General features: G+C 35.4%; 1 protein-coding gene across 1 annotated transcript in view; it reads left to right on the top strand.

Moving 5' to 3' along the window:
- Positions 1-27,035, top strand: part of pdia5 (protein disulfide isomerase family A, member 5) — a 106,682-nt gene that overhangs the window by 35,817 nt on the left and 43,830 nt on the right. Inside the window, exons 3-9 of the mRNA XM_073845667.1 lie at positions 3,910-3,997; positions 9,491-9,574; positions 9,702-9,747; positions 12,847-12,939; positions 13,955-14,015; positions 17,314-17,381; positions 19,899-19,990. Of these exons, the coding sequence (XP_073701768.1) occupies positions 3,910-3,997; positions 9,491-9,574; positions 9,702-9,747; positions 12,847-12,939; positions 13,955-14,015; positions 17,314-17,381; positions 19,899-19,990 (532 nt within the window). The remainder of the gene's footprint in view (positions 1-3,909; positions 3,998-9,490; positions 9,575-9,701; positions 9,748-12,846; positions 12,940-13,954; positions 14,016-17,313; positions 17,382-19,898; positions 19,991-27,035) is intronic.

Genomic DNA, 27,035 nt, shown 5'->3' with positions numbered 1-27,035 from the left:
CAGTTTGTGGGTTCAGTGGTGTAGTGGATGATCCCAGACTGTCACAAATGTGAAAAATCTGGGGTGTAGTGAAGCTGTCACTGTGTTTTCACACATAGTACTTTCACACTGCGTGCTGTTGTTTCGCACTGAGGTGTGTTGGCAAATGCTTTCATCATCAACACGAGTACTACTGGTAGAAAAGCTTTTAAAAATGGATAACAACATTGACTTCGCCTTTTTGGATTTTTTCATCATTTATTCATTTATATTTGATCAATACTTGTAGATCTGCTACCTATGTTTTTATCACCCAGTAAACGATGTAAACGTTGTGCTTGCTCTGACGACAGCTGCAATCCCTCGCTATTCATTTTAAGGAAATGATGGATGTGCAATTGCGCAATCATGTATATGTAATCAATAGTGTTTCATTTCCAGACCAGATTGCTTTTTTATGTGACCTTGAGTTGCACCAATCAAACAAACTAAATGAACTAGATTTTATGGACATTAGGGCTGCACGATTAATCGTTTTTAAACCGAAATCGCGATTTGAAAGGGTGCGATTTTCAAATCGCAAGAGCTGCGATTATTTCGATTTATTATCAAATGTGGTAATAAGCATTTAAGTCGTTTCTGACAGGTCGCTTCATGTGCACATTACGTCTTCATGCTTATATTACGTTTGATGCAGAGTTTAACCAATAGGGGGCATTTTAACACTGCATGTAGAGACATGCACAGGACGTATTTTTCAGTCCCGCGTCCGCAGAAATATGTTTATCTCGTTCAGTTCCCGCCTCGACATTCATGTTTTGTCCCGCTCCTGCCCGCATAAAAGTAACCTATATAGTTTTTCTCAGTACATCAATTGAATTTACATGAAACAGTTTTGTAACATCTCGTAATTTCACAAAACCCCAGCATAAACGCTCCTGATAAAATATTTGTTATATAGGCTAAGCATCAACATTCACAAACCACTGTTATTCTTAACAGAAGAGCAAGCATGAGCTACTGTGTGTATCCATAGCAGAATGCAAGTAGACAAAGCTAAAGTTGACATCTCAGTTCAAATGCGATCTCATAAAGCTCTAACACAATGAATATTATGCACAATGAATTTTTCACAATGTCTACACTTCGTGTGTTTTAATTCGCGAGCACGCAATATTCAGCACTGTGCAAGAATGTTTGAGCAGTGAGTGGATTCTAACTTAAACACCTCTGATGACTGCCTATCCTTGTGCTTACTAATCATAGCTGTAAGTTATATATACTAGTTGTTCTTGCTGCTTTTGTGCAATAGATTAATAACAATATTTGCTTTTTAGATAGCCTATTTCTATTTTGCGGGGGTCCCGCGAATCATTTTATTTTCCCGCGTCCCGAACAGCCGCACTCGCCCATCAAGTTTTGTCCCGCGCCGCAGTCGGTTGCGTCAGGTCCCGCTATATACTCCCGTAGGAGTGCAGGTCTCTACTGCATGTACTGAGCAAATAACGTTAACGTCATTTGGAAAAGATGAGCGGGAGCAGCGGCTCAACTTCCCAACAAAGTGTCTCTTAATGTAGGTTATCTTCAGTGTTTTACTGATGTAAAATTGTTCACAGTGTGTTTGGATTCCTAAAAGTTTTTATTTTAATTTTTATTATAATATTTTATTATAAAATTATATATATATATATATATATATATATATATATATATATATATTATAAAAGATTTTAATAATATTTTATTATAGCATTTTAATTGTTAATTTTATTTAAGATACTGTAGTTATTTTCTTAATATGTCATGATAACTGACAACTTTATTTTAAAAAAGGCAACAATGTTTAAGAGGTTTTAAATAAACAGTAGAACAGTGTAGCATACTTTGTGATTATGCTTGGTCTTTCTTTGGTGCTGTTAAAACCACCATATCAAACCTGTAGCTCTTTTATGAAATAGTAGTAAATCGCATTTTAAATCGCAAATCGCAATTTTGATCAGAAAAATCGCAATTAGATTTTTTTCTCCAAATCGTGCAGCCCTAATGGACATCTGGATTCATGTACTGACCAAATATTGTAGTATATATAGCAATATATAGTATAAAGGCACTTGAGTATCAAATTGTCAGGTTTTTTTTTTTTTTTTTTACTGGATTTTTTTTATGTTTTTGAAAGATGACTCTTATGCTCATGAGGCTGCATTTATTTGATCTGAAATACAGGGGAAAAACTGAAATTTTGTGAAATGATAACAATATAAAATAACTGTATTCTACTGAAAACTGTTGATTTTTGTGAAAAACATGATACATCCCAGCAAGCAATTTTTGGTCTAAAAGACATCTATTAGCCGTGAAAACACAGCCCAGACGTCTAGGCTAAAATAAGTTTGTATTTGGGCTGTCAGTGAAAATTTAATAGACGTCTAAACATATCCCAATATTAGACTAGACATCAATAAAAAAATAAAAATAAATTAAACCATAAAACCTTGTAAACGTTGCTGAGTTTGCTTACAGGATGGAATATCATACATCTAACTAGTTATTTTGCCAAAAAAATGTCATGCAACCAAATTCAAGGTTATTTGGGCTGGAAGTGGGTTACACATAGCCGGACTATATCGGGTTTATAGTTAACCCAGACGGTGAAATGACGACTATTGCTTGCTGGAATTTCTCAGGATTCTTTGATAAATATAATGTTATATTTTAATGTAATATTATAAATATCTTTACTGTTACTTATACACTACCAGTCAAAAGTTTTTGAACAGTAAGATTGTTTTTTTTAAGCCTTTTCTGCTTACCAAGCCTGCATTTATTTGATCCAAAGTACAGTAAAAACAGTACAATTTTATAATATTTACTATTTAAAATAACTGTTTTCTATTTAAATATATATTATAAAATGTAATTTATTCCTGTGATTTCAAAGCTGATTTTTTAGCATCATTACTCCACTCACATGTTTCTTCAGAATTTTTTAAAATTTACTGGTTTTGATGTACTTTAGATCAAATAAATGCAGGTTTGGTAAGCAGAAGAGACTTTAAAAAAAATTAAATAAAAATAAAAAACATTATAAATCTTACTGTGCAAAAACTTTTGACTGACTGAAAGTGTAGTATATAGGAACTTAAGTATCAGGAAAAAAAAGTTCTTGAAATTGTTTTTGAAAGATTCTTATGCTCACAACATATTACTTTTTTTCAGGATTCTTTGGTAAATAAAAAGTTAAAAAGAACAGCTTTTATTTAAAATGGAAATCTTTTGTAATATTATAAATATCTTTGCTTTCACTTATATTCTTATATTTTACCTGAAATGTTTGACTGTTTACGAAATTTAATTTAGTGGTTTATTATTGTTATTATTTTTTTTTAGTTAAAAAGATTTTCATTTTGTAGAATTGTTTTCTATTTTTTTTCTGCAAAAATATTTTAGCTCATAGTATCTGTTTACATCTGTCTAATGATCCGTTATTAATGTGACTGATTGTGTTGTCAAAATTAAAAGCTAGTGAACACTAGTCAAAATACTGTAGCTCTTATACACTGATCTTTTGAACTAGTAATGGCTAGTAATTAGTAGCCTGTGAGAATGCAGATCAGAAGCGCTAACTAAATATAAAAATATAGGAAAATTATGAAAAGACATTTTAATTGCATGTAAAATGTTAAAATAGTTTCTGTAATTTCATGTACTGTAAAATGGAAATGAAGGGAAATTAGGCATTATAATTAAGGCTATTTATAGCATGAGCTCTACAGGTGACATGCAGGCTCCATGCGGGCTACCAGGTGCCGTGGGCACAGTGTTAGTAACCACTCGCCTACACTGGATACAAACTTGTGATTTTTTAAAGATGTTATAGTTTCTACAACATGTCTCATCTACAGTTGTCTAAATGTGTTTTTGTGTCCTTAGCTTCGTCCGGAGATTCTCATCTAAAGCTGCTGTCTGATGTGGCTCAGGCTGTGAAAGGTCAGGGTACCATCGCCTGGGTGAATTGTGGGTGAGTCTCAATTGATTTTGCTTTTTTTATACGAGCAGGTTACTGCTATAGTGCACTTTTTGCTTCTAGTGTTGAAGCAGTTGATATCCTGATGAACTCATTGGTGTTGTTTCATTTTCTAATACTGTCTTTACCAGGTGTGATACTATAAAACAAAGCTAAAATTGTGGTATGAGGGTTATAGATGGTGTTTTTGGACTCAAACAGTATGTTTATGTAGAAACTTTAACTCCTATTTTAGTTCAAAAAGAAAGCTGGGTATAGAATGATGATAACCCAGTGTGAAAAACCCTTTTGATTCTTCATAATATGATCTCTAAGCCAAAATTATTAGCTCATGTACACAGGTTCTCTCTGTGGTAATTACCTTGGATTATCTGAGGTTTATCTTGTTCCATTGCATCCTTGTTCAGCTCATACACGTGTCACAGCTCAGCATCTTCTGTCTGTCTCTGCTTTGGAAAGAGATATCACAAAAATTGTTTTGCTGTTTCTGATGATTAGCAATCAAAGCTTGTCTCTGAAACATTCCTCAATTGCTAGATGGTAATTGGTAGGATGTGGCAGGCAATGAAAACTGTATCTTGTTAGCAACTAAACACACACAAACAGCCTAGCCGATCCTTAAAGCACATTCTTGAGACTGGCTTGGGTACATTGGGTCCCCTAGTGAAGAACTTATATAAAGCTGGGTTTAAAAAAAGTAACTCCACACAGGCAGCAGTGTGGTAGAGCAAAACAGAGATACGCCCACATGTTTTCTACAGATGACAGGGACCTGAGAGATGGCCAACTACAGTCCACTGGGGGATACCATTAAGGAAGTAGGTCATGGACAGAGCAGGATCAGTATGAAGAAAATGGGAATGCAATAATTCTGGAATCTGAACAGTCCAATGGGATGTTTAATGAAAACTTGTTAAAATACAGTGCTTTTCGAAAGTATTCATACCCCTTCATTTTTTCACGGTTTGTGATGTTGCTGCCTTTATATTAAACTGTTTTAAATTACTTTTTTTCCACGTCAATCTACACTTCATGCACCATAAAGACAAAGCAAAAACAGAGCTTTATAAATGTATTAAAAAAAAAAAAAACTGAAATAAGTACATTTCACAAGTATTCATACCTAAACTCAGTACTTACCTAAAGCACCATTACTGCCTCAAGTCTTTTTGGGTATGATGCAAGTTTTGCACACATTTGGTAATTATCTGCCATTTTTCACCTCACCTCTCCACCTCTCCACCTCTCAAGCTCTGTCAGCTTGGATGGGGTCTGGCAGATCTCTCCAAAAATGTTCGATTGGGTTCAAGCCAGGCTGTGGCTCAAGGGCATTCACAGAGTTGTCTATAAGCCACTCTTGCTGTGTGCTTAGGGTCATTTTGCCCTGCTGGAAGGTGAACCTTCTGTCCAGTCTGAGGTTCTGAATGCTCTGGGCTGGATCTCAATATTTTGGTGCATTGAGCTTTTCTTCTACTCTCATGAGTTCCTCAGTCCCTGCCACTGAAAAGCCAGCACCACTACCAGCACACTTTTTTTCAGGATGGTACTCTGCAGGTGATGAGCAGTGTCTGGTTTCCTTCAAACATGATGCTTGGAATTGAGGTTCATCAGACCACAGAATCTTGTTTCTCACAATCTGAGAGTTCTTCAGGTGCTTTGTTGCAAGTTCCAAGTGGGTTTTCATGTGTCTTCACTGAAGAGAGGATTGAGTCTTGCCACACCACCATAAAGCCCAGACTGGTGAAATGTTGCAGTGATGTTTGTCCTTCTGTAAGTTTTTCCCATCTGCATGTGATCAACTAGAGTGACCATCAGGTTCTTGGTCTTATCCAAGGCCCTTCTCCATAAATTGCTCAGTTTGGCCAGGAAGCCAGCTCTAGGAAGATTCATAGTTGTTTCAAACCTCTCCTATTAAAGGGTAATGGAGACTACATTCTTGTGGGAACATCAATGCAGCAGAATTTTTTTCTGAGCTCTTCCCCAGATGTGTGGCTTGATGCAGTTCTGTCTCTAAACTCTACAGTCAGTTTTTTTTTTTTACCTGAGCGATTGGTTTTTGCTCTGATATGCATTTTCAGCTGTTAGATCTTCTATTAAGACGTGTGTGCCTTTCCAAATCATACACATTTAATTGAATTTGCCACAGGTTAACTTCACTCAAAGTGTAGTAACACCTACAAGCAATATGAACGCTCCTAAGCTAAATTTCAACTGTCCCAGATAAGGGTATGAATACTTATGCAACGGAATCATTTAGGTTTTTAATAAATTAGCAAAGATGTTAAAAGCCTGTTTTTTGCTTTGTCATTATGGTGTATGGAGTGTAGAATGATGTGGAAAAAAAGTAAGCAGCAACATAACAAAATGTGGAGAAAAAAAGAAGGGGTATGAATACTTTCGCACACCACTGTAAACCAGCTACTTTTTCTCAGAACCTTCAAACTTTACTTCACAATTTGTCCCCTCAACTTGTTTGAAGCCAACAATCTCACACACTGCTTTTAACAGCAAGTTTGACCCTTGGATATCCACTTTCAAACCCCCTGCAAGCAAAACTTACTTTAGAACAACTTCTTGAGCTTGAAAAGGATGACCAGACTAGATTGTGGGGCTGGGGAATATATGAAGGGGCATATCTACGTATGTGAGCTCATTGCCATCTGTGATCCTGAGTCAGCTCGTTCGACACACAGCATGTCTAATTGAGTTTCCCACCTGACAGACTGAGCTCTGATCTCTGAACACCTCTCTCAGTCCTCCCACAAAGGCGTTATGTGGGAAATGCGTAACACTAATGATGGCGTCTCATCTACCTTTAAGGAATGGAGCCGGTTGGGGGTGGATGCTGTCAGAAGCATAATTGAATTCTGTCTCTTTGAATTTCCATTAGCATAGGGGTTTAGATCGCTGCCGAGTCCTCTCTGCTTCTATTTATCCTTATGTAATACATTTCCATGCTCATTATCGCTCAAGGGAATGGGAGTCTTCACGAGGGAGAGATCTGGATCTCTTTGGGAGGGTGTGGGCGTATGTGCGCTGACAGTGGGACCAGGTAATTGTGGGGCCTTTCTGTTCTCGGGTTCTGTTGAGGTGCGAGTGTGAAGATAGAGGGCTTTGTTGCTGTTTTTATTTTTTTGTTATTGGCTGTTTGACAAAGATGAATTTGTCTGGAACTGGAGCATTCATTTTTTTGTGCAATGAATTTAGAGAGCACTGATTTTTGAATCCCTCTGTGGCACTTTCCCATAAATAGGATACAAAATAGGGCTGGAAAACCACAAAAATGAAGGTTTTATGTTTTTTCAATAATTGGCCAGTAGTTGCTTAACCTGCAGAAAATTTTGATCGTCAACATCAGGAGGATAAACTAAACTTTTAAATGAGCAGTTCTATATTCTTCGTTCATTTTCTATTATTTCCAGTTTCCAATGAAAAATCTGTCATTAATTACTCACCCTCATGTTGTTGCAAACCCGTAAGACCTTTGTTCATCTTCGGAACACCTTTATAGGCCTTGAATGTGGTAGTTGGACGCTGCTGTCTTTGCAGGGTTAGAAAGCTCTTGGGTTTCATCAAAAATATCTTAATTTGGGCTCTGAAGATGAACAAATGTCTTACAGGTTTGGAATGACTTAAGGGCGAATAATTAATGACAGATTTTTTATTTTTGGGTGAACTGTCTCTTTAAGATGTGTATTTATAGTTGTTTTTATTTCCCATTATTTCTTACAAAAACGTGAGTAACAGAGTTTAATGGCTGAGAAAATGGACTGAAATTGTTTACTCATCATGTTGAAAGAGTCATAATGGTTTACCTCTTAAGATAAAGACGTTGTATGACGTTATGAAAAAACATATCTAAAATGTCTCACAATAAAAGGCATGGAATAAATGCTTTAGAAGAGACTTGGAATTCAAAGTGTAGTGCATTGTGGAATGTGCCTTATCTAAATAATGCCTATCACTAGTAGCACATACTTGTACAAAATCCATTTAATGTGCAGGACTTTTTGAAGGATGCTGTTCTGCTGCTAAAGCGGAGCGGGAAGGAAAAAACACTTAACTCTTCTTATCTAGTGACCTGTGGCTCTGAATTAAAGCAAGCGGAGCTTATGTATAATACACTGAAGCAGCTAAATGTCTTGTCCTTCAAAAAGAGAAGAATGACAGAGTTTGCCAAAATTTCGAAGCGGTCCTTACATTAGCTTATTGCTGTGGTCATCTGTCGCTTCCCATGAGTTGCCTCGTATTGCTGCTACAGCAATTTATTTAATGTCTTAGGACATTAATTGTATCACTTCACTTTTTGGCTGCATCAATTTGCATGACAAATGTCCTTCGAGGGTTTGTGTTATAATAGAATAATGTGATTATAATATTTGTTGAGCATAATTCGCTATGACTTAATGTTCGCTTTCGCCTCTGAGTTTGCACAAAAAGTATGAAGTTAATTGATTGTGCTTGCAGACACGGTAGCGAACATGGTTGCTTTGTACTTTGCTTTCCTTGCATTTTTACCAGGGTTATGCACCATTCATAGGTCATTCAGTGTGAAACAACAAAGGAAAAAAAATGTCATTTGAATTTGAAAGAAATTAATTTATTAAAAACTACAGTTAGTAGTTTTTAATACACTACCAGTCAAAAGTTTTTGAACAGTAAGAGTTTTAATGTTTTTAAAGAAGTCTTTTCTGCTCACCAGGCCTGCGTTTATTTGATCCAAAGTACAGCAAAAACTGTACAATTTTGAAAGATTTTTACTATTTAAAATAACTGCTTACTATTTGAATATATTTTAAAATGTAATTTATTCCTGGGATTTCAAAGCTGAACTTTTAGCATCATTACTCCAGTCACATGATCCTTCAGAAGTTGAAAACAACTGAGTAGAATTTTTTCAGGTTTCTTTGATGAATAGAAAGTTCAGAAGAACAGCATTTATCTGAAATAGAAATCTTTTGTTACATTATAAATGTCTTCATCATCACTTTTGGTCAGTTTAAAGCAGCCTTGCTAAATAAAAGTATTAATTTCTATAATTTATTTCCCAAAAATGTAAGGCTACAAAAGCATTTTATTTAAGATAAAAGTTGATCTTTGGATCTTTCTATTCATCAAAGAATCACGAAAAATATTAGAATGATTTCTGAAGTATCATGTGACACTAAAGACTTGAGTAATGATGCTGAAAATTTAGCTTTGATTACTGGAATAAATTACGTTTTAAAATATATTTCCAAATTTTACTGTTTTTGCTGTACTCTGGATCAAATAAGCGCAGGATTTGTGAGCATAGCAGACTTGTTCAAAATAATAACATTAAAACTTGTACTGTTCAAAAACATTTGACTGGTAATGTACATGTCATAATTATTAAATTTGGAATACTTTCTGATTTCTATTAGTTTTATATATGCATTGTTTACTGTATGTGATTCTGTTAAATGATTGAATATTCATGTTTTTTTTGTTGGTTCCCTTCCACAGGGATTCAGAAGGACGCAAACTCTGTAAAAAAGTCAAGGTAGACCCCAGCTCGAAAAAAAATGGAGTGGAGGTCTTGCATTACAAGTAAGAATAGTCTTCATTTTCTGAGATTCATATAATGTAACAATGGTAGTTGGAGGTCTTACAATTGATTATTATTACTGAGAAACATAAGCACAGCATTCATCTCTTAGTTTTGTGTTGCTTTTAGGGATGGGACCTTCCATACAGAATATAACAGACCAGCCACATTTAAGGTAATTTCTCAAAAAAATTGCGTTTTACTTAAGTCAGCTGCCTCTTTCAGAATCCAGTTCATCAGTATTTCTTTGTTAGACATATGGATTGACAATCTGCATTTTTACTAAATAGCGTCAGTGCCTTTTCGAAAGAACATTCTGTCATCTGTTAGTGGATGATTCACTCTTTGTTGCTATTTATGCCCTCAATGTCCACAGTTTTTCCATTGCTGTTATTTCATAGTACTCAGCCTTGAGCACCAGAGCCAGAAGCCCTTGGTTTCATAAGTAGACGAATCAAACTCATCCCCCATTGGTTTCTCTCACCTATCTCATTCTCCACACGCCTTTCGGCTCAATTATGACCGAATGTGACGAGGCGTTGATGAATGACTCGGGGATGAGGAGAGCTGTAATGTGAATATGTTAAAAATGAATGAGCTGAGCTATGCTGGATGATGAGACAGTGATGGGACATTCGTTGATGCCACTAGTGTGGAAAGAATGGAGAGCACTTATTAAATGCACCTGCTGTTAAGTACCACATATTGCTCTTCATTTTTCCTTGGTACAGCAGTAAAGTCCTACTTTTGGGCACTTCATATCAGGGGAGTGATTGGTTCCTAATGTCTTGCATGCATAGATTAGCAGATAAATTAGAGTAATTGCACAAGGGAGGAATGGATTTCCAGGAATGGTGATAAATCTCTGCACTTGGTAATGTACAGGTTACACTTATTGTATAAATACAATTCTGATTCACAATCTGCCAATTCTCATTTATTTTACCAAAATAACAGGGTTCATATAAAATACATGTTATTTTGTATTTAGTACTGACCTGAATAAGATATTTCACACAAAAGACATTTGCATATAGTCCACAAAAGAAAATAATGGTTGAATTTATAAAATTACCCTGTTTAAAAGTTTACAGTACATACTCTTGATTCTTAATACTGTGTTGTTACCTAAATGATAAATGGACTTTTTTTGTTTAGTGATAGTTATTCATGAGTCCCTTGTTTGTCCTGAACAGTTAAATTGCCTGCTGTTCTCCAGAAAAGTCCTTCAGATCCTATAAATTCTGGGGGGGGGGGTTTCAGCATTTTTGTGTATTTGAACCCTTACCAGCAATGACTCTATGGTTTTGAGATCCATCTTTTCACACTGAGGACAACTGAGGGTACAACTTTGCAACAATTACAGAAGGTTTAAATGCTCACTGATGCTCCAGAAGGAAATACCATGCAGTGAGAGCTGGGGGGTGAAAACTTTTGAACAAAATTAGGATGTGTACATTTTTCTTAGTTTGCTTAAATATCTTTTTTTTTTTTCATTTAATACGGCTCTTCATTAGCTACATAAGATCTTCAATCTCCTGTAATAATTGCATATAAGTCCCTTAGTTCCCACGGTCATTGTTGAAAAGGGTTCAAATACACAAAAATCAGTGTTGTTTTTGTCAACGATGACGAAATCATTTCGTTGTTAATAGAACGATTAATAGAAAAATGATTAATAGAAATCATTTCATTTTTTTTTCATGAATATAATGAGACGATGACGAGATAAAAATGGCTCGTTGATGACTAAAACATGACGAGACGTGTGTGAGTTTTCGTTGATGAGACGAGAATAGACGAAAATGTTAGTGGGTGGTCCGTCAGACGTTTAAAATGCATGACATTTCCGCTTATTGTGCATGCCAATTAAAACATAAAAAGTATCTGACGCTATGGCAAGGCGTTTTAGCATTAAATACTCTTTGCTATACTAGTATGGCAAGCCGTTTTAGCATTCCATCCTTGTTTGTCTTTTATGTTCTAAAACATTCCTTCATTATTGTAATTATTGGTGAAAATAGTCGATCCGGAAGCTCACATTGTGTTGAACTATAGATCTGCTATTTTCAGAACTTATAAGTGACACTACCCAACAGCAAAATACTTACTGACCTACATTAATTTGTTAAAAGACTACTTTTTTCCCTTTTTTTGACTAAAACTAGACTAAAACCTTTTTGACTTTTCGTCGACTAAAACTAGACTAAAACCTTTTTGACTTTTCGTCGACTAAAACTAGACTAAAACCTTTTTGACTTTTCGTCGCATATAGAAGTGACTAAAATTTGACTAAAACTAAGAAGCATTTTAGTCCAAAAGACTAAGACTAAATCTAAGATGGTTGTCAAAAACAACACTGACAAAAATGCTGAAAAACCAAAGAATTTGTGAGACCTTAAGGACTTTTCTGAAGAACTGTGGGCAGTTTAACTGTTCAGGACAAACAAGGGACTCACAAACAACTATCAAAAACACAGCTGTAGATCATTAAGGTAACAAGGTAATCATTAAGGTAAACTTTTGACCAGGGTCATTTTCATAAATTCAACTATTATTTTCTCTTGTTGAAATTTTTTTTTTGTTAAATAGCTTATTCAGGTCAGTACAAAATAAAAAAAATAACATGAATTTTGTATGATCCCTCTTATTTTGGTAAAATAATTAACATCTGGCAGATTCTGCAAGGTGTATGTAAACTTTTGACTTCAACTGTATGTGCATTTTTTATTTTTTATTTTTATTTATTTTTTTTAGTGCCATGTTTAATAGAATTTGTAAAAACTATTACTTTGTTACAAATAAAATCTTCAATAAATGCTGTTCTTCTGAATGGCTTTCTATTCAAAGTATTCTGAAAAACAATGTATCACAGTTTTCACAAGAATATTAAACAGCAAATATTACAATGATAAATATTTCTCGAGTACCAAATCAGAATATTAGAATAATTTCTAAAGGATCATGTGACACTAAAGACTGGAGTATTTTTTATTTTTTAATTGTAAACATTGTTTACATTACTGCATATTAATATCTTGCGGTATTTACTCTACTGTATAAGCATAAGAGATTTATTAAAACATTTTTTTTTTTTAAATGTACAGACTCCAAACGTTATGCTCATCCTATTGTGCAAATACATACTGCCAATCTCACAATGACTCGCTATTAAAATGAATGCATACAGTAAAGTTGACCATTTTTGACAGTGAAAGATGACTCTCTAATGGTCTCTTTTCAAAGTTTCTATCTATTCTCTCACTTCTTTTAGTCCATGGTAGCATTCCTGAAAGACCCTGCAGGTGCCCCCCTGTGGGAGGAGAACCCGGAGGCTAAAGATGTTGTTCACATCGAGTCCGAGAAGGTAAGTATCGCTCTCTAAAGCTCACTCCAGCCAAGATCGGTTTTCTGCTGAGCATTTATCAGGTGTGGGAACTTCACAGCGAACAAAAGACTTGTAGCTGAGCAATCTGCAACAGAATAACCTGTCTATTCTTCTGTCTCTAGAGGCTAAATCTGGCAGCTGGACCGGGTGTCCAGGAACAAATGTGGTCGTAAATGCCCTAGCTATAAATTTTTGACAATTTGGATATGTGAAATTAAATCTGAAGACAGATTGAGGGCCAAATGTTGTATTAATTGCACCCTAAAATTCTAAAGAATGTACATTTTATTTAGATTAAAAACAATTAGTTTAGAAACATTAGGAGTTTTTTTAATGTTATATTTTTTATGACATCTCATTACTGTGGTGATAAACAGTATTATATTTTCCAGAAAACTAAAAGTATGAATGGCTGCACAATGTTAATGAAATACTGTACATACTTGACACTTCAAAAAATGGTGTACTTCATCTTTACTAGATTTAAAGTAAATTGAGTCGAACATGTTTAATAATGAAGGCTTTGGAACATCTTTCGAAGAGCTTATTGATTTCTAATTGTTGACATTTCTTTCTGTTTTGTGGAATACTGTGGGTTTAGAGCACTGGTCTCAAACTCAATTCCTGGAGGGCCACAGCTCTGCACAGTTTAGCTCCAACCCTAATCAAACACACCTGATCCAGCTAATCAAGGTCTTCAGGATTACTAGAAACTTCCAAGCAGGTGTGAGTTGGAGATGGTTGGAGCTAAACTCTGCAGAGCTGCGGCCCTCCAGGAATTGAGTTTGAGACCTCTGGTTTAGAGAGTCAATTGCTAGCACTATGGTGGTGTGTGATGAAGTAATGAAGCAATATACCATGTTAACGAAATAGGGCAAGGAAAGCTCTGCCCTTGTTTGTTGCTTTTACTGAGATGACCTAAAACTCTTCTAAAGGTTACAGCCACTCAGCCCAGAGTGTTTGACAAACTTAATTTATGCTGTTTGGTTTGCAGGACTTCCGGAAGCTGCTGAAAAGAGAGGAGCGGCCCATCCTCATGATGTTTTACGCCCCATGTGAGTCACCTCTGTCTGTAATCATCCACCACTAGACACTTCATATGATGCAAACTGTGTGCAATCATGCAAGAAGTGCCATGTTCAAACAAAACAAACCCTGTGAAGTGTGATTGTGTGTGTGTCTGAATCAATGTAGGTTGTGAATGCAGTCGAGATGCCATTAAGATGTCCAGCATTTGTCAGTGTGACATAAACAAGAGTTTAACTTCCAAAGACTTTTCTCATTTATCTTAATTCCTAATGTAGTGCTCAGTGGAACCCCAGAACTCATTACTGCAATAGTCTTGACGATGAGGAATCAGCCTAAATCACGTTTAGGTCGACAGATGTGGGGAACCTCTAGGCAGTACCAACTCTTTCATTTTTCTTTCTGCCAAAACTCCAAAGAGTATCCGCTGAAAAGTGCTTCTTAAGGCTAACCTGAACCTGTAGCCATAGGGTTAATAAGACTATCACTATTACCTTTTCTCTTTTGATAATATACTTTAAAGAGTTAGTTCACCCAAAAATGAAAATTACTCACCCTCAAGCCATCTTGGGTGTATATGACTTTCTTCTTTCAGACGAATAAAATCAGAGTTATATTAACCTGGCTCTTCCAAGCTTTATAATGGCAGTGAATAGGGTTTAATATAAAGTTAGATGGATGAAGTCCAATAAAAGTGCATAAATCTCGCATAAAAAGCACTCCACACTGCTCCAGGGGGTCAATAAAGGCTTCCTGAAGCGAATGTGTTTTTGTAAGAAAAATATCTATATTTATTACTTAATAAACTGTAAACTGCCACATTCGACTGCTCTAGATCTGTTGAGATGTCCACCATCTTGGAACGGTCTATATGTCGTCACAAACAAATAAAAATCAATGAGTTTCAAGATTCAACATTAATGTAAAAATCGCCTTGCTGTCAAGTGTTCACAAACCAGCTTTGACTATTCCAATATTCATAGAAAGACCCACTAATAGGGCATCTACTTATACATTAAACCTCATTCGCTGCCCTTATAAAGCTTGGAAGAGCCAGGACATTTTTTAATATAACTCTAATTGTATTTGCCTGAAAGAAGAAAGTCATATACACCTAGGATGGCTTGAGGGTGAGTAAATCATGGGGTAGTTTTCATTTTCAGGTGGGAAGTATCCCTGTAAACTCACAATACCTTTCAAAAGTTTGGTGTTGGTAATATATACGAAATTGTAGTCAGTAAGGATGCAATAAATTAATCAAAAGTGACAGTAGGATATTTATAATGAAACAGAAGACTTACATTTTAAATGCATTCTGTTCTTTTGAATTGTATATTCATCAAAGAATCCTGAAAAGAAATGTATCACAGTTTCTACAGAAGTTTCCTTAATAAAGCAGCAACACTGTTTTGACATGAGAAATGATTCTGGAGCAGTTGAGGTCAAATGTTTATATATATACCTTGTAGAATCTGCAAAATGTTAAGAATTTTACTAAAACAAGAGAAATCATACAAAATGCATGTTATTGTTTATTTAGTACTGACCTGAATAAGATATTTCACATAAAAGATGTTTACATATAGTCCACAAGAGAAAATAGTTTATTTATAAAAATGACGTTTGATTCTTAAAGGATTATTTCACTTCCAGAACAAAAATTTACAGATAATGTACTCACCCCTATGTCATCCAAGATGTGCATGTCTTTCTTTCTTCAGTTGATAAGAAATTGTTTTTTGAGGAAAATATTTCAGGAATTTACTCCATATGTCGAAAAACTCTTATCTCGTTTTCGTCTTCAACTTCAAAATTGTCCTACAATGCTGTTTTACCCTGATCTACTTTTGTATGGACACTTTGTAAACACTGGGTCAGTACTTCTGAAGCGATGTAGGATGATTTTGAAGACAGCGAAGAAAATGAGTTGGGAATTTTTTTCGACATACCCTAACTGTATTGACTACGCATGTGCATCGAGACGAGACAAGACAAGCATTTGAGGTTCTAAAGTATATAAATTGTCAATTTGTTTCGAAAATAACCTATCGTTTCGCTAGATAAGACCCTTCTTCGTCAGCTGGGAACGTTTAGAGCCCTTTGATGCTGCATTTAAACTGAATTTTTTAAGTTTAAAATTCGGGGCACTTCAGTCCACTATATAGAGATAATTCCTGAAATGTTTTACTCAAAAAACTATTTCTTATCGACTGAAGAAAGAAAGACATGAACATCCTGTACATTTTTGTTCTGGAAGTGAACTAATCCTTTAATACTGTGTTATACCTGAATGATCACAGCTGTGTTTTTTTTTTTTTTTTTTTGGTTTAGTGATAGCTGTTCATGAGTCTCATTGCCCACTGTTCTTCAGAATATTCCTTCAGGTCTTTTTAAATTCTTTGATTTTTTTCAGCATTTTTGTTTTATGTGAATCCCTTGATTTTGAAGTCCATCTTTTCACACTGAAGACAACTGAGGGACCCATATGCAACTATTACAGAAGGTTCAAACACTCACTGATGCTCCAGAAGGAAAAACTATGTATTAAGAGCCAGGGGGTGTAAACTTTTGAACAGAATGAAGATGTGTAAATTTTTCTCAATTTGCCTAAATATCATATTTTTTCAGTGTGTACTGCCCTTTAGAAGCTACAGATACTTACATGTTTCCCAAAAGACAAAATAAGTCAAATTTACCCAGATCTTCAAATTAAAAAAGTTTTCACCCCCAGCTCTTAATGCATCATGTTTCCTTCTGAAGCATCAGTGAGCATTTGAACCTTCTGTAATAGTTGCATATGAGTCCCTCAGTTGTCCTGTTGAAACTGTTTCGGACAAACATGGGACTCATGAACAACTATCACTAAACAAAAAAGACACAGTATTAAGAATCAAGTGTATGTAAACTTTTGAACGGGGTTATTTTTATAAATTCAACTATTTTCTCTTGTGGACTATATGTAAACATCTTTTATGTGAAATATTTTATTCAGGTCAGTACTAAATAAAAAATAACATGCATTTTGTGTGATCCCTCTTATTTTGGTAAAATAATTAACATTTTGCAGATTCTGCAAGGTGTATGTAAACTTTTGACCTCAACTGCATCTGCAGGCAAAATCTCAGTTAAATCCATTCCCACACACAGAATTTGCAATGGTTCAAGTTGGTCACATAGATTCATCATGATTATCTACAGAATGCTTGGTTTGAAAGTGACATCTGTGTGAGCTGTGATTCATACATCGATAAATTTTTGGCAATAGGTTGTGTAGCTTTTGTACTAATGTGACTGCACCTTAAACTGTAACGTCTCTTCTACATGTAGGGTGTGGCGTATGTAAAAGGATGCAGCCTATTTTCCAGCAAGCAGCCACTGAGACCAAAGGAAAATATGTAAGTACAGTAGTTGCATCTTTTTCTTTTTTTTTTTTGCCATATGACTACGTTGTTGAATTATCTAACAGGTAGGATGTGTTGTGCAACCATTGATGTCCCTTTTTGACAGAACGTTTAGCTCCCCTTCATTAGAGGAAGAGGCAATTTTGCTTAAAAGCCCTTCTGCTGATTTCATAGTACAGTTATAGGATGCGCTTCCTGCTGTTGAAGTCTATGTTGAAGTATGGATTATATGCCGGCTCAGCTCAATATCTCTATGTGCACTGCTGGGAGACCCACAGTACACTTCAGCATACATTTTTCTCTCTCAGTCCTTCTTTTTTTAATCTCCCTCCATCTTTTTCCGGTCTCTCATCTTAGAATGTTCACAGAAGCACAAACACAGATGCCTGAACTTTCATTCAATCTAAAATTGTTCAAATCGAAATTGAACATTTTCAAAGAAGACCCCATTGTAAATGTCAAAGCAGGAATGTTTTCTATATGAAAGCTTGCGTAAGTCAAGAGAACATTGCTTAGTTTCATGCAGCTAAAAAAGTTTTTTTGTTCATTTCATCCACTGCTAAACTTAAAAGTGTATTGCTTGAACAAAAAAAAAAAAAAAAAACACCACAGGAGAGATTGTTTAATAATGACTATTTTAGAAATATGTTTAAGTGTGTTAACATTAGATATCATGAACTAACAATAAACAATAATTTTACAGTATTTATTAATCAAGTATAATGTAATTTTTTTACATACACTACCATTTGGGATTGGCAAGATTTTTTTTAATGTTTTTGAAATATCTAATTGACAAAGCTGAATTTTCAGCAACCATTACTTCAGTCAGTTAGGATTTTTTTCACATATTATTGTTTTATTCACAAATAGCAGGTTCAAAAGACAAAAGAATTTACACTTTTGATCAGTTTAATGTATCCTTTCTAAATAAAACTATTAATTTCTTTCAAAAAATCTCTCTGACCCCAAACTTTTTAGCAACACTACTTGTCAAAAGTTATTGAACAGTAAGATTTCTAATGGTTTTTTTGAAGAAGTCTCTTCTGCTTCTGCTCCTGAATTTATTTGATCTAAAATACAGCAAAAACAGTATATTTTTTTTTATATTTAAAATAACTGTTTTCGGTTTTATTATATTTTAAAATGTAATTTATTCTTGTGATCAAGCTACATTTTTAGCATCATTACTCCAGTCTTCAGAAAATATTTCTAATGATTTTTGGGGGGGCTAGGATGCTTTAAATTGATCAAGAGTGATGATAGAGACATTTATAATGTTACAAAAGATTTTTATTTCAGATAAAAGCTGTTCTTCTGAACTTTCTATTTGTCAAAGAAACCTGAAAAAATTCTACTCAGCTGTTTTCAACATAATAATCATATTTTTTTTTATTAAATCAGAATATTAGAATGATTTCTGAAGGTTCATGTGACTGGAGTAATGATGCTAAAAATCTAGCTTTGAAATCAGGAATAAATTACATTTTACAATATATTCAAATAGAAAAAAGTTATTTTAAATAGTAAAACATTTCAAAATTGTTCTATTCTTGCTGTTCTTTGGATCAAATAAATGGAGGCTTGGTGAGCAGAAGAGACTTCTTTAAAAAAAAACATTAAAAACTTTTGACTGGTAGTGCATATTTACATTTCAAATTGTACATACACTAAGAATTTTGAACAAACATTTATGAACAATTAACTTCAATAAACGCTATAATACCTAATGCATTAATTAATGTTATCGAATTGAATCTCACTGCAACTATTTTATTATTATTCGTCTTTTCCCCACATATGGAGGGATATTTAGGCAGTATTTATGTCTCAAACCGCAGACTGATGAGTGAGCACTAATAAATAAGCTGCTCGTTTGAAGATTTGCATAACGAATGGGTAGCTGGCTGTTATGGACACGACGTGTAGATTTGCTGCCTCCTGTGTTTCTGTGTTTCCACGTAAGTGTGTTGAGAAGCTGATACCACTGCAGGATACATTGATGGATTTGGGAGGTAATCGCTGGTCAGCAGAGTTTGTCTGCATATTTTTCACTGGCCTGACGGATGCGTACGGGCCACCGGGGACGATTTGTGACTTACTCTCGGATAATATGCATTTATTTTGGAATACATCATCAAGCATGGACTGAAATAACAGCACAAGCTATATTTTTTCAACTTAGCAATGTGACACGCTATAAAAACGGATAAAGTTCCCTCATGTTTTGATGTGTCCAAACACAAAGTAAACAGAGGCTGTAGTCACTAAAAGAATTTCCTCCAACACCAAAGTGAGCTGAAATTGCTTTCGGGGTGCGATTAGCATGTCAGGTCAAGCCTCGCAATGTCATGAGAGAGATGGATATTTGTGTGCCACTTCGCTGCATGCCATCTGTATCGACAAGCTTTCTATTTACACTCTGATGTGGCCATTCATCTTCATTTTCCTGTATTTGAGGTGCTAGACAGGGATTGTTTGTTTCAAGTCTAATTCATTGCTTTTGTGTAGGTGTTGGCTGGGATGAACGTGCACCCGGCGGAGTTTGACGGGCTTAAACAGGAGTTCAGCGTCAAGGGCTACCCGACCTTCTGCTACTTTGAGTAAGTTTGTCTTGATTCTTCAAAAACGACTCCAATGCACAAAGTCACCATTTGAAGAGCTGATTAAAATGGACTAAATTGTTCAGCTTGAGGCATGATTGATATAGCTTAACATTATATATTTTTCTGCCTTTTGATGGTAAAGTATATATCTCTTTATGTACTTGCTTTGCAATGGATTAAAGGGTTTTTATTATTTCAACTAAATAGCCTACGTTGGCAAGTAAATTATTTATTGCCACAAAATCGAAAGGAAACTTAATGTAACTTAATTGTAGGAAACTTAAAGGATTACTTCACTTCCAGAATAAAAATTTCCTGATCATTTACTCACCCCCTTGTCATTAAAGATGTTCATGTCTTTCTTTCTTCAGTCATAAAGAAATTATGTTTTTTGAGGAAAACGGTTCCCGCAAATTTGCAAAATGCAGTTTAAATGCAGCTTCAAAGGGCTCTAAACAATCCCACCTGAGGAATAAGGGTCTTAACTAGTTAAACAGTCACTTATTTTCTTAAATAAATTAATATTTATACACTTTTTAACCACAAATGCTCATCTTGTCTAGCTCTGCAGTGCGCATGCAGAGTACACAAAACAATTCCCATTTTTTCCTCCAACTTCAAAATTGTCCTACATCACTGTTTTACCTTTTTTTGTAATGAGCATTTGACCTTCTTTGCATGTTCATTTTGTAAACACTTGGTTGGTACTTCTGCAGCGATGTAGGGTGATTTTGAAGTTGGAGGAGAAAACGAGATGGGAGTTTTTCCACATACCCTAACTCAGGGGTCAGGAACCTTTTTTTTTTACCAAAGAGCCATTTTTTTTTTTTTTGACGAGTGCATACTATAATACAAAAATTAAGGTTTTCAATAACAAAACCGTGTACAAATCAATAATAAACAAATATGAAGCATCACATGCTGAATGTATGAATGAAAAACATTCACATTTTTGAATTTCTGGAAAAAAAAATTCACAATACAATTTCTGCATCTGGTTGTTGACACCACATATGTAAATTTTACTCCTCCCAAAATGTTACAATAACAAACGTGTAAGAACGTTTTATAGGCTTTATGGCATGTTATAGTCGGATATGACAGAACTAATGCAACACACATCGCCACGGATGAGTAGCTGAGTAAGCCGACACGCAAACTGCTACAAATGAAACTGAAACTAAGTCTCAGATGTTCAACGCACAATCATCTTCATTAAAAGTAGTGAGATGAACTTATCTTTGCAGTGCGGATGCCGCGCTCTCTCCTCTTGTGGCGTTTTATCTTAAAACTAATTTCTGTAACTGATTTCTAGTGACAGTTCTATATATTTTTTTTACTGTAATATGTTAGTGAAGGGACAGCTGGCGAGCATAGGTTCCTGACCACTGCCCTAACTATACTGATCCAGAGTATGCATGTGCATCACAGAGCTAGACAAGACGACCATTTGTGGTTAAAAAGTGTATAAATAATAATTTATTTAACAATATGACCAATCGTTTCACTAGGTACGACACTTCTTCCTTGGCTAGGATCGTTTAGAGCCCTTTGAAGCTGCATTTAAACTGCATTTTGGAAGTTCAAACTCAAGGCCACTATTGTAGTCCACTATATAGAAAAAAAATCCTAAAAAATTTTAAACCTTAAACATTTTTTTTTACGACTAAAGAAAGACATGAACATCTTGCATGACAAGGGGGTAAGTAAATTCTCAGAAAATTTTTGTTCTGGAAGTGAGCTAATCCTTTAAAGGAAAAGTTCACTTCCAAGATTAAAATTTCATAATAATTTATTCACTCCCATGTCATCCAAGATGTTAATTTCTTTCTTTTTTCAGTTGCAAATAATTTATTTATTTATTTTTATTTTTTTGAGGACAACATTCCAGGATTTTACTCCATAAAGTGGACTTTAATGGTGGCCAACAGGTTGATGGTCTAAATTGCAGTTTCAATGCAGCTTCAAAGGGCTCTACATGATCCCAGCCGAGGAATAAGGGTCTTATTTTGTGAAATTATCAATACTTTTTTTTCACTATATGAAGAAAAATCCTGGAATGTTTTCCTCAAAAACCTTTCTGTGCGACTAAAGAAGAAAATGTTCATTCTGTGAACTTCTTAAATGGCCAAAAAATATTAAAGTCAAAGTAATATTCTCTTAAGAATATGCTGGCAACAAACAAACCATTGTATTTTTTTTTTATTTTTTTTTTAAGATTTGATATATCGACCAGCTCTACCTATGAGATTTCTCTTAAATTGTGCTTTATTATAACACTAGTGTTATTTGGTTGCACATTCATGATGCATTTAATCTGAAGAGGACTAGGAAAGATGGATCAGAATGGTACTTTTTCTGCAATCCAATTAAGCGCCACTGGCTCCATCTCATTCACAACAAATGTTTTGAAAAGCATTTCTGGAGAGGTCAGAGCTTTTCCTAGAATCATACACCAGTCGCTTTTTTCCAAAAGCACTAGCACATTAAATGTCAGCATAAAAATATGCACCTTAGTGAACACCGGTTTTGTGGAGTGTTACTTTTAAATGTATTACATCAGGGTTTTTACTTATTTAAATTTTATGTTACTGACAACAGTACTGTTAAATAATGGATGAGGAAAAAGAATGAAAGCCCAAAATAAAGACTTTCATTAAGTTATTCTGTTCATTCTAGTAAAATATTTGCTGAGATAATTTGAACTTTAAGTACAAAATGTTCTTTGTTTTGTTCAAGACACTCCCTTAGCTAAAATTGGGCTGTGGTTGTGTAATCACTGATCAAAGAGAGCATAATTCATTAGATATAATGAAAATAGAAATTATTATTTTATTTTATTTTCAAGATACTTCCCTACCTAAAATTTGCATATAATTCTACAGTAATAATAATTGCATCTAATTCTTTAGATATGTTTAAAATAGAAATAATTTTTTTTTTTTTTTTTTTTTATTCAAGACACTCCCCTAGCTAAAATTCTAGCTAAAATTTGCTTGTGGTTGTGTAATCACTGATCAAAGAGAGCATAATTCTTAGAAAATAGAAATGATTTATTTTATTGTATTTTAATTTTTACACTCCCCTAGCTAAAATATTAGCTAAAATTTGCCTGTGGTTGTGTAATCACTGATCAAAAATTGTAATTATAATCATAATCATTATTATTGTTTTCCTTAGGATTATTCTTATCATTATTAGGGCACAAGCCCAAAGGGGCGAAGTGCCCTATTGTTTTCCTTAGGATTATTCTTATCATTATTAGGGCACAAGCCCAAAGGGGCGAAGTGCCCTATTGTTTTCCTTAGGATTATTCTTATCATTATTAGGGCACAAGCCCAAAGGGGCGAAGTGCCCTATTGTTTTCCTTAGGATTATTCTTATTATTATTAGGGCACAAGTCCAAAGGGGCGAAGTGCCCTATTGTTTTCCTTAGGATTATTCTTATCATTATTAGGGCACAAGCCCAAAGGGGCGAAGTGCCCTATTGTTTTCCTTAGGATTATTCTTATCATTATTAGGGCACAAGCCCAAAGGGGCGAAGTGCCCTATTGTTTTCCTTAGGATTATTCTTATTATTATTAGGGCACAAGCCCAAAGGGGCGAAGTGCCCTATTGTTTTCCTTAGGATTATTCTTATCATTATTAGGGCACAAGCCCAAAGGGGCGAAGTGCCATATTGTTTTCCTTAGGATTATTATTCTTATTATTAGGGCACAAGCCCAAAGGGACGAAGTGCCCTATTGTTTTCCTTAGGATTATTCTTATCATTATTAGGGCACAAGCCCAAAGGGGCGAAGTGCCCTATTGTTTTCCTTAGGATTATTCTTATCATTATTAGGGCACAAGCCCAAAGGGGCGAAGTGCCCTATTGTTTTCCTTAGGATTATTCTTATTATTATTAGGGCACAAGCCCAAAGGGGCGAAGTGCCCTATTGTTTTCCTTAGGATTATTCTTCTTATTATTAGGGCACAAGCCCAAAGGGGCGAAGTGCCCTATTGTTTTCCTTAGGATTATTCTTATCATTATTAGGGCACAAGCCCAAAGGGGCGAAGTGCCCTATTGTTTTCCTTAAGATTATTCTTATTATTATTAGGGCACAAGCCCAAAGGGGCGAAGTGCCCTATTGTTTTCCTTAGGATTATTCTTATCATTATTAGGGCACAAGCCCAAAGGGGCGAAGTGCCCTATTGTTTTCCTTAGGATTATTCTTATTATTATTAGGGCACAAGCCCAAAGGGGCGAAGTGCCCTATTGTTTTCCTTAGGATTATTCTTATCATTATTAGGGCACAAGCCCAAAGGGGCGAAGTGCCCTATTGTTTTCCTTAGGATTATTCTTATTATTATTAGGGCACAAGCCCAAAGGGGCGAAGTGCCCTATTGTTTTCCTTAGGATTATTAGGGCACAAGCCCAAAGGGGCGAAGTGCCCTATTGTTTTCTTTAGGATTATTAGGGCACAAGCCCAAAGGGGCGAAGTGCCCTATTGTTTTCTTTAGGATTATTAGGGCACAAGCCCAAAGGGGCGAAGTGCCCTATTGTTTTCCTTAGGATTATTAGGGCACAAGCCCAAAGGGGCGAAGTGCCCTATTGTTTTCCTTAGGATTATTAGGGCACAAGCCCAAAGGGGCGAAGTGCCCTATTGTTTTCTTTAGGATTATTAGGGCACAAGCCCAAAGGGGCGAAGTGCCCTATTGTTTTCCTTAGGATTATTAGGGCACAAGCCCAAAGGGGCGAAGTGCCCTATTGTTTTCCTTAGGATTATTAGGGCACAAGCCCAAAGGGGCGAAGTGCCCTATTGTTTTCTTTAGGATTATTAGGGCACAAGCCCAAAGGGGCGAAGTGCCCTATTGTTTTCTTTAGGATTATTAGGGCACAAGCCCAAAGGGGCAAGTGCCCTATTGTTTTCCCTATTCTTCTTCTTATTAGGGCCCGAGCCCAGAATGGGCGAAGGCCCTATTGTTCTCCTAAGGATTCTTATTTTTATTTTTATTTTTTAACCTTCTGAGCACTTTTGGGGGCCTTAGCATGCTCAAAGACTCTTGAAAATTTGCACACACGTTGGAATCTGCGGCCATCAGGGCCGGACGGGGGTCACCTGGGGGGGCGTGGAACAGCTAAAACCATGTCGAATTTTGAGGGGATCTGGAGCGCACACCAATTGATCTACAGTCACCAAAATTCATACACATATACACCTCATCAGGCCGAACAACTTTCGTGCTCATAGTCCGTGCTTCGCCAAACAGGAAGTCAGCTATTCAGGGATGTCTAAAAAGCGCATGCAATGGAATTTGAAATACTCCTCCTAGGCCTTTCCACCGATGGCCACCAAACTCGGTCAACATGACCTCAAGACATTGGGGACGCAAAATTGCGAGGGGATTTTTGATATCTCGAACGGTTTGGCCGTGGCGGGGCAACAAAGTTATGGCGAGAAATGAGAAACAGGAAGTGTCTAATAACTTTGACACACTTTGCCTGATTTTGACCAAACTTCAGCAGTTTGTTTGTCGTCTGATGCTGATCACAGTGACTATTATGAGTCAAAGTTATAGTGCCACCAACTGGCAGCAGGAAGTGTGTTGTTTGCCAAACGCTTTTAAATCAGCCTCCTAATTTTACTCAATTTGCTTCAAACTTCATCAGAATAATATCAAAACACGGGCGATGTGAATCTGTAAAGGGGTCCTTGATAGATCAAACGCTGTTGCCGTGGCAACATGTCAAACTTTAACATTTGTTTCCTGTGTTTTTGAGGCAGATAACATGCTTAGAATTTCATGAAACTCAACACACACATCAGTATTAATGATAGTAAAACACTGGCAAAAGCTCATAAATGGGCGTGGAGGAGACACTCTATAGCGCCACCTTTTGACAAAAGTTGGAGGGTTAGTTGTAGCTACAGACATCAAACTCGGTCGGTATATTGGTCTCATCAAGCCGGACAACTTTCTAATTTACACTCATTACCAATAGCAAACAGGAAGTTGGCTATTTTTATTTGAATGTGGATTTTTGCAAAAATCAGGCTGTAAATAAATTTATACTCCTCGTATAAAAATGACACTGTTCACACCAAACTTTCTCAACATGATGTCAAGATACTGAAGATGATAAATTGTGAGCGGATTTGGGATATCTTGAACGGTGTTCATGTGGTATTTTTTTAAAGTCACAGTAAAAAAAAACAACAGTAATTTTCATATATCTTTAAAGTGCATTATTCTAACTCTTCAAATCTTTGTATATACGAAGAACAAATCATTCTTAGGAAATATGCTTGGTATCAAAATTTTATCATGCTCAGAGGCCCCAAAAACATTAAAAGTATCAAGATGTGAGTGTGAGAGATGAACACTGTAATACGAGGTATGACCACCAGAGGTCCTCGTATGATAAGGAATATTTTTATACCTCTAATCCTATTCTGCTCATTCTCAGTGTATAAGAATAAAACTAATGCATTGAATCAGTTGTGAAGTTCTGTACTGTCAGAATACTTTTACATAATTAGTTTATAAATGCTTAAATAGCATTAAAATCATTTTTTTTATAGAAAAATTATGAAATGTTTTATTTGTCTCTCACTGATAAGATTAGATTTTTTGGAGTCTGATAATTTACTGCTCACTACAATTAATTAGAATAAGAAACAAATACATAAAATAACTTAATAGTTACTAATGTAATTATCTCACAAATTCTTATAGATTATTAAAATAATATTTAAAAATGGTTGTAAAAGTGGTCATAAAAAGTGTCAGTAACAATTTAAAATAAGGTCTCTTTTGTTAACATTAGTTCATCCGTGAACTAACAATGAACAATTTATTTTTACAGCATTCATTAATATTTTTTAATATTATGTTACCCTTTGTGTGTGTCTGTCTTTGTGTTGATCTTATGGAGTAACCCTTTCATTGCTGTAACCCTTAAATCCAGACTGACAGAGCACAACTGTAAATCTATGTCCCTGCTGTGCATTGTTTTCCTGATGGCACCGGGGTAGCGATTGCACAGAGGTCTTGTGCCCTT

Source organism: Garra rufa, chromosome 8 (genome assembly GCF_049309525.1).
Source record: "Garra rufa chromosome 8, GarRuf1.0, whole genome shotgun sequence".
NCBI classification, from domain to species: domain Eukaryota; kingdom Metazoa; phylum Chordata; class Actinopteri; order Cypriniformes; family Cyprinidae; genus Garra; species Garra rufa.
Note: the sequence above shows the minus strand (reverse complement) of the source record. Positions and strands in the feature narration are given on the sequence as shown.